Source organism: Prinia subflava, chromosome 4 (assembly GCF_021018805.1).
Source record: "Prinia subflava isolate CZ2003 ecotype Zambia chromosome 4, Cam_Psub_1.2, whole genome shotgun sequence".
NCBI lineage: Eukaryota > Metazoa > Chordata > Aves > Passeriformes > Cisticolidae > Prinia > Prinia subflava.
In genome coordinates this window covers 49993238-50002313 of record NC_086250.1, presented here as the reverse complement: position 1 = coordinate 50002313, position 9076 = coordinate 49993238, and the positions used below count along the sequence as shown (strand labels likewise).

Here is a 9076-nt window from a genome sequence, read left to right as displayed (position 1 = left end):
AAACAAGTTAAATGGTGTTAGAGTGCTGAGAACTGAGAAAAACAAGTTGTTTTAGGCTATGTGTCATCAATGTAGTTTCTTAGCTTCAGTGGTAGAAGGGATGTGAGCACACACTATAGTTATAAAAATGTAAAACTTGAGTAGGAAGAGAGCTCATTTTTAAGGAGAAAGAAAAAACAAACCCTAAACCAGAAAACATCTGTTTAACTGGATTTTAGGTGCCCTGTAATGGATCCTATACACTGCCTTCTCCTTGCTCTGTTCAGTGTGCATTAACCTTACAACTGGAGTTTATTCTACTAATCACAGTTCCTCTTCTGGTAATGTAGAGGGGGAAAAGTTTATATATGGCTTTACTTCCATTCTTAGGTACAGCATGCTTAGAAGAACCTTTGCTGTCTTTGACCAAGGCATCAGCCCATTTTGGTCCTGGAGAGAAGGGATTTCGTTCAGCAGACTTGAGGCAGCCCCCTGTGAAAGCTGGAGCCTGGCAAGGCTCAAAGACGCCTGCTGTTGGTGGAAGTTCTCTGTGGCTGCAGATAAAAACAGTGTTGTAAATTCAGCTTAAAATAGATAGGATGGTTCCACAGGGCAGTACATGTAGATTTGGTTTTGGTGTAGGTCCCCATTGCTGGGCAAAGCAGTAGAGCAAGACCGTGAGGAAGAGCCCCCGGAGAGGGGCACTGCGAGGTGCTCCTGGGTGGGGAGCACTGACCCTTTGTGGTAATGGGTCCAGCTCAGCTGCCAAAGCCTTCTCTGGAAGGAACCTAAAATAGGATTTGGCTTCAGCACCCACTTGGAATGGCAAAGGACAGCCCCAGGATGGGCTCCAGCACCAGGTCTGAGAGGTGCCAGAACACTGGGCCTGGCTGTGTCCACCCTCACACAACCTCTGAAAACATGCCTTGAAAATAAGCCAGTCAAGCAATGGCTCTCAGCAGAATGTTCCCCCAAACCTCTCTACAGGGGAAGGGGAGGGAGAGGTGACTCCTCCAGTCAGCACCCCCAGGAAGGAGAGGCACCTCTGCCCTTCCCTCAAAGACTTCAGTTGCTTTAGAGGTCTCGCGGATCAGGTAAGCCAGCCCACTGCAACTCCCTATTTCCTCGTCCCATCCCCAACCTTTCCTCTCCTTCTCCTGCTGCTAAACCACGGGGGTGGGTAGGGAGGAGAGCGATGCGTGCGTGGGGCCCGGGTAGCGCGGTAGCGAGGACACTCCCCTCCGCCACCATTGCGCGCCGGCCGCCCGCGGCGAGTCCCGCTCCCCCTCCGCCCGTCTCCGGGCCGCCGTATGGAGCACGGGGAGCGGGTGGGTGGGGAAGCCCGAGCGCCCGGCGGCAGGAATCGCTCGCCTGTGCCGGTGCAGGGGGCGGCTCGGCTGGGCTCGGCAGCCCCGCCTGCGCGGCGCCGCAGGGGTTAAGCGCCCCCGCTGCCGGCGGGATCGCTGCCGGCGGGGAGCGGGTTAAGCGCCTGGCGGCGACGGCTCCGCCACTCGGCTCCGCACCGCGCTCCGCGCCGGAGCCCATACAGCGGGAAGATGGCGACGGAGGGAGCGAGCGGCGAGCCGGGCTCTGGCGGGCGGGAGGACTCGGCGGCCACGGCAGCGGTAATCGGCCTGGCGGGAGAGGGGGTGCGACCCAGCCGCGGCGAGGAGGGTTCAGCCATGGGCTTGGGACGAAGCCGTGCCTGGAGACCTGCCTCCGCCGCTCCGTCCCTCCGCCCTCCTTCTCCCCCGGGGCGGGACGGGGTTCGCTGTGGGACCCGCCGCCGAGCCCCGTCCCGGCCGGGGCGCGAACAGAGACAAGCGGGGTCTCCCTCGCTGCGGCTCTCCCTCTTCCCTCAGCGGGGGCGGTGGGATCTCGCCCCCTTTGTTCCGTCCCGCCGCTCTGGCGCGGGGAACGGCGTGCGGCGCCCGTCAGGGGCATGGAGGGGGCTCCGCTCCCCGTCTCGCCTCTCCCGCACCCACCCCCCGTTTTCCCGCTGCTTCGCACAGCCGGGGGGCTGCGCTCCGGGAGGGCTGAGGTGCTGACAGCGGCTGGGGCGGGGGGACCTGTCACACCGGGGCGGGGGGAAATGTTGCTCTTTAACCCTTTGCCGGGCCCGCAAGGGGCTTGGCTTTCGCCTGCCTTTCGTGAGGCGTTTTCGGCGCGAAGGGACCGTCCTTTTCCCCCGCCCCAGGTCCCCGTCCAGAGCGCCGGGTGTGTGGAGACTTCTCGGCTGCCAGGGCCCGTGCCACAGGGCAGGATCTGGCTCTCCGCTTGAAATATCCTCCAAAGACGAGCAGAACCCCCTCCCTGCCGGCGTGTCCCCTCTGCGGGTGGGTGAGGCGGCTGGGAGGGAGGCGGAGGGATGCGGTGCCGTGCCAGCCGCTGGTTAAAGCGGTGTCGGGGGAGGCTGCGCTCCCCTGGGCCAGCGCTGGGCTCCTCTCTGCTGCTCCACACGAGCCCAGGCTGGGCTGCAAGGCTCGTCTTCTCGGGCGGTCTGCGCCTCTGCTGGGCCGCGGCTCCTCGCCCGTGCCCTGGCAGAGCGATCAGCCCGGCTGCTCTGCTCTGCTCTCCCGCTGCATCCCAGAGCTGGCGTGGCCCAGCCTGTCTGGGGATTCCCGGGGAGAACCAGCCCTGGGTGCCCGCCTGGCCGACAGCCGCAGGTCCAGGGTCGGGCTGTCGGTGCTCTGTCTCGTAGCCACAAGGGAAGTTGAGGACAGTAAAACCGCGGTGGTGCCCGTTCGGATGGGATCGTTCCTGAAGGCGATGACTCCCGAAGGGAGGGGCACCAGTTTCTCTGAAAATTTAGGTTATTGCTAGCATTTTATTTTTTATTACCTTGTTTACTTCCTGGCACTAGTTCTTAGCTGAAACCTTCTTCCAGCTGTGTATGTAATTGCCCTTGTGTGTCTTAAAATCTGCAGTGTTGTGGAAATTCAGTTTTCCTTTAAAAAAGCAAACCTCATGCAGTGCATATTTATAACATCACTGTTTTTTAAAAAAAGATATAACCATGGCATAAACGAATACTAAGGTAAGAATTAATAAAAGCAAGCTTAAATACTTTAAAGTCCAGGTTTTGACCAAAATTATTTATACAAAATTCTTTCGTATATTCATTTAATACTGCCTTAATTTTCAGTTTTAAAATATCCAGCAGGTAACCTGTAATCAAGTAGCACTTCAATATTGCACTGTTAGGCAGTGGAGTATAAGACATACAATTTGGTGTTCTCATTGTGAAAGGTAGGAGGGCTAGCTCTCCCTTGCACACTCATTTTAATGTATGTTTTTAAAAGTGATGAGATGCTAGCATGTAAACTGTGTGTTTTTCTCTAACAAAAAGAATAGCTATACTTGAGCAATGACAAAATATTTTTAAATTATTGCTTTGCTTTTTAATTTGCCTTCAGTCATTAATTTTCCTTTTATGCCTTTTTCCTTACCAGTATAAACATTTTATTTGTGATAAATTTTGTACAGAAAAATAATAAGAAAACCCTGTGCAATGAAAATATTTTTTTAAAATATGTTTGTAATACTTAAATAATTCTTTTGAAGGGTTAGTATGAATAGCTTTTATTTTCTGTCTTCAAACTGGAGATACAGAATTATTAATTGGATCGTCTTGCTTACTTTTTGAATGACCATAGTCACTCAGATGACTATCTTATAAGTTGCACTGAACTTCAACTTATGACAAAACATTGTTTTCAGTACCATTTTAGGTTGTTTTTTGGGGGGTTTAGTTTTGTTCTGTTTTTTATTTTTTTTTTCTGCTCAGAATCCTGATTGCACAAATGGTGCAGTAAAAAGCTGTAAGAACAGTATTTGTATTAGTAATGTGTTAATGTGTAAGTTTTATGCTATAAGCAGGTGGTGTGTGACACAGGACAGTACAATAGGGTTTCTTGATACTAAATACTGTTCTTGTGTCTTGATACACTATCAATAACATCACTGGAAAATAAAGACTTTTTCTGCTGGTTTTAGAAGCACTGTAGAATAGAAAGGGAAGTGCTTCCCTCCCTCTTTTACATTCAGCAGGGAATTTGACTGAAAAAGCCATGACTGTTCTGTAGTTTGTTACATTTAGGAACAAAGCGATAATCTTGTTATTCTGAGTTTCCTTGGATAAAGCACAACATTTGGAGAACCAATCACTTCTTTCCCACAAAATATTGGTATTTTTATATAGTAAGGGTGACAGGGAAAAATAGCAGGGCAGTAGTTCTGGTCCTTTTTCATACCTGCTCAGCATGATTGCACTGAAGTCACTGAAATTGTGTTGGTGCAACTTGGACTAGAATTGAGAGAAAACATATGTGTGTGTTCTTTGAATGATTTCCATCTGCCTAATGTCTACCAATAATGATTATATAATAGCAAGAAATAATCCAATTTGACAGTCCTTTTGTTGAAACATTGAACATCAGCCTGCTGTGCAGAGGGTTGGCTTGTCACACACTTCAGCTTCAGTGTAGATTTAACAAAGCCTATATCAAGCATGAAATCTGTTGAAATTATTCAGTAAAATTTTGGGGTTTGATTTTGCTTGACCAGTGATCAAAGGCATAAATGTTATTTCCCTCTCAAAGACAGTATCTTCTACTGTCTGTAAAGCTGTACATATAGCAGATATTGGTAGAGTGGAATCTTGACTCCACTGAAGTAAGGATGTTGCTACAAAACTGCATTAAGAATGTGTGCATGGCCCAGAGGATCACTCTGGGTTGCTGTGGGTCATGTAACAGGACAAAAAAAAAGTTACACTACAAGAAAAATTATCAATACAAAAAAAAAAAAAAATAAACTGAGAGAAATTCCACAATACTTTGTGGTGACATTTTGGGGTATTTTATGCCTAGTTTGGTGTATTCACTATGGATCAATCTGTAGGAATATTTGTAGTAGAACTGCCATTCTGGTCAGTAAAGTGAAATGCTAAATTATGCCTTGATCATATAAATTATATAGGCTGATTTAGATCAGTTGGAAAGATTCTTATTTGAAAACTACTTCAAATAGCAGAAAATGAGGCTATAGCCTTGAAAAGTAAATACTATATCTCTTACAAGAGATTACATCCTAGAAAATGGTCATTTACAGAAGGACCATTAGAAACCCTGTTTTCACCTGAATACAAGATTTTGGTGTAGCATTATCGTTAGAGAAGTTATTTTCTTCTAGTCAGATGTGTGATGCCGTTGTGTTTCAGCATGTAGGTGACATGCAGAGACAGCACAGGTCTGTCTGTTCTAGTTCTGCTTCTCTGTGGTGAGAGATTGGTCTCGTTCCATCCTGCAGTGACACTTCAAACCTCCTTTCTTCCTCTCCTCCCCCTTTTCCAAACTACAGCACTGCCTTTTCTATGCCTTCTACTCCACAACCTGCAGCACATCCTCTCTTCCTCTGTTGTAAAGATCTTTGGGGATGAGAAAAGAAAGCTACTGAATGCATTCCACTTCATAAACAATCCTTTCTCTTCCAAATGTGGACTGTCACACTGTTTTTCATTAGAATTGAAGTGCAGAGGTGAAAATTGTGAGCCAGATATGTGAAAGTGGCATGGGAGGTGTAAAGCTGACGGATGCAGTAAGTTCTGTTGTTTTCCCAACTGCTTTGACTTAATTTGTGTAAGCATTGCTTTGGCCTCAGAGGGGATATAGCAAGATAGGAATAGAGATGGAAACTGGGACAGGAAGGAAAGATCTCAGGAGGACAGCAGTTTGCAGTCTGTGCACCTATCACTACCCAAGAAGAGAAACAGTTGATTTCAAACACCTGCATAATCCTTGAACATGTAAACCAGAAGCTGTAAAATAGGCTTAGGGAAGATGTTCTGGTGTGTACAAAGGATATATGAGTTAAAGCTTTCTTGGGCATTGTGTGTTGGTTCTCTCATAGCATAAAGTAAGGTGTAAAATTCTGGAGAACAGCTTCAACAGTGTGTACCCATTTCTGTATCTAATCATATACTATTTGTCTTAGAAGTGACTTACTTGAAAGCAACTTTCTGAAAAGAATTTGCCCATTAAATCTAAGAATTCAGACATGATTATAGAAGATTTGTGGGCCTCAATCTAAATAGAAGCCTAACTTGCACTGAACTAAAAAATGATAAAGTATCTTTGTGGCTTTTAATAGGTTGCAGAAATGTTTTAACAGCTGTGACAATATCTGAGTGTGTATAAAGGTCAGTGTCTTAGCAGTTTTGGAGGGGTTGGGGGGCTGGTTGTTTGGGGTTTTTTTGTTGTTGTTTCCAAAACTAATTTCCCAGCTCTGAGGTATATTTATGGTTAATGTTGAAACTATTAAAAGTTTTGCTGTTAGCTGATGCCAAGAAAGCCTACAATAGCTAACCAAAACCTCCCCCACACCATGTAAAGAAAACCTTCTGAAAAACCCAGAAAGCTGGGGAGGTGTGCCTGAGGAGGGCAGAATAAGTGGGTAACTTCTTGTGGTGAACAATCCAATAAAAGTCATTGAGCTAATGGATGTTATAATTAAATGCATATAAAGTACCCTCACAATCCCTTAGGTATGACTGTGAAATTTTATGAGTCTTGAATGTTAACATCAGATAATATTCAGCAAAAGAAATCTGTATTAGTTGAGGAGCAAATTCAACGACATTGCTTTTCCTTGAAAGATATTTCTCTGCTTTCATATCTGTTTCTGTTCCTAAGAACATTCCTAAACTTAAGTTTGTCTTGGATGTGGTGGGAAATGGACATGTATTTCACCAGAGAATTTCTAGTGAAGCATGGGATCACAGATTCTTACCCTAGTTTTAGACTAAAGGAAAAGCCTTCCATAGGCAAAGCAATAAACTGTGGTTTTCCCCAAAGTATTCACCAGTACTGTGTGGATATTATAACCACATCTTTTAGCAGTCTCTCTGTTTGCAGTTTTCTTTATTAGAGAAGGGCTGTGATTCATTTGACCACATACCCACTTCCTTTTATAGTTGGTGGGGTGAAGTAAGTGGCTGGAAGGAATAACCTGTTTTAGAAACAGGTCTGTGAGCTTCACTGGTTTTGAATGAAGTGACTTAGGCAGCTGACCTTTGAACATATGGGTGGAGGTGTGAATGGGCTTCAAGACACTTAAATTTAGGTGTCTATGTGTATGCACAATATTTAATACCCTATTACAGTCAGTGGAGCCACAAGCAAATAGTTCTGGTGATGGTTAGCTGGATAGCTTCTTTGTTTGACTGCGCTGAGTAGTTCTCCATTGAAAATGAAGGGACATTGGGTACCTGGCTTGCATAGCTGGTGCCATTAGGTACCTCACTGACATACATACAAGACATACACCTTTAGTGGCCCATGTGTGATACTCTGGGGTATCCCAGCTGGACTGGCTACTAGTCCAGCTGGCATGGATGATTCTCCTAAGTTCTGTACCACATCTGTCTGTCCCTGAAAAGCTGTCTCAGAATCCTGGGACATTTCAAATCATACTAAGTAGTTCTTGATAGGAAACTAGAAAGAATTAGTGAAAATAGATATTTATACTTGATCAGATGAGTTGTACCTGGGAAACATATTGGTGTTGTAAAACATACAAATTGCAGTTGTGTTTCTCTGGTGCACTTGTTTCATGGGTCTAGCAGATGAGGAGCCATCAGTATATCAGTAGTTGATTTTATATATAAAATAATATAACCTAATTAGTATTACCTAATGAGTAATAGCAGACCTTTTTAATTTTTAGAGCCTTATTTGGGAAGTCTGCTTTGTGAATCCTCAAGAGAATTCTGCTGTTCACTGATGAGAACTCAAAATATGTAATGTAATGTAGATATGTACCTTTTCCTTCCCTTCTGAAAATACTTTTTTTTACTTTTAACAGCTTTTCCCTATGTGTCTTCTTGTACACCATTTTTATACTTCTCCCTGCCCCACTCCCGCCCTTCCAGCTCTCACTTATGCTCCACAGGTTTTTTCCCTAGGTCCTGGATTATTACCCAGCTCCATCTTTTAAAAAGCTTTCTGAGTAAGAAGGAGCTGGTTTCCTATGGTCATTTGTGATTAATTCACAGCTAACTTGTTTTTTGCCTGAGTTATGTTTAGAGAAAGTACAAAGTTGTGGCTTTTATACTTTACCTATCTATTCCAGCTTCTGCTGAAGGCAGCAGGGTTTTTAACTGTTGCTGCGATAGCAAAATGAGCAGCACTTTTAGTTCCTGAGGTTGCCAGTGCTGTCCACCCAGCAATGTCAGCAAAACCAAACTATTGGCACTACCAGTCTCTCAGATTTTTTTTTTTTTTTGAGAGTGGTGTAATGGATTTAACTGTAAAGACTTTTACAGTTTCTACTCTAAATTGCTTTGTAGGTGAGAAAGACTCCATTCTGTTCCTGTGCCTCATGGTGACCTTCCAGTTTCATCTTTGGATCTTTGGTCTTTTCCAAAGGTGATGGAGGCTGGAAAATGCCTCTCCAGTTTGATCACTGCTGTTCTAACCAGTCCTTCTCTTGTTCAGAATTGATGGATTTTTCTTCCTTTTGGCTTGGCAGAGCTTATCTTAGTCTTTAGCAATTCTGGTATCGTTTTGCCTGTGTGGTTTTTGTGATGCACATGCAGGTAGTTGGATGAGTTTTAGCTAAATAGCAGTTTGCTCTATTGTTGGTGCACTTGCTGCCAGGCAACATACACCCCTTACAAAACTGATCTGGAAAAATAACATGGAGTTTTAGATACAGAGGGAACTGAAGTAGTGTTTTTCAGGTACTTCATTCTTATAGATCAAATAAACCAATCATTTTAAAATCTGAAAGAGGTAGAGGAAAAAGTTCTCTTGTGTTTTGGTTGTATATATGAAATATCTTCTAGGGCAACAAATTCCCATATCTCTGTTATAAAAGCAATACAATGGCTGGCTTGGTTACATAGTTGCTACATTGATGGTTAAATTTTTACAGCTTGGCACTCTGCCAAAGGTATTCTAGCAAAACCCCAGACGATACATAAGCCGTGAGCTACTAATGCAGTCTTTATTTTCTGGAGATCTAAGACTTAGTGCTCCACTGGAAGGTTACTTTTCTAGATCTAACCAGCAGTTTTTTCCATGACTTGGCCAAACAG

At 44.8% G+C, this 9076-nt stretch overlaps 1 protein-coding gene across 1 annotated transcript in view; it reads left to right on the top strand.

Moving 5' to 3' along the window:
* Positions 1-1313: 1313 nt before the first annotated feature.
* CTTNBP2 (cortactin binding protein 2) overlaps positions 1314-9076 on the top strand; it is a 75427-nt gene continuing 67664 nt past the window's right edge. Inside the window, exon 1 of the mRNA XM_063396724.1 lies at positions 1314-1604. Within this exon, the coding sequence (XP_063252794.1) occupies positions 1536-1604 (69 nt within the window). The 5' untranslated portion in view covers positions 1314-1535. The remainder of the gene's footprint in view (positions 1605-9076) is intronic.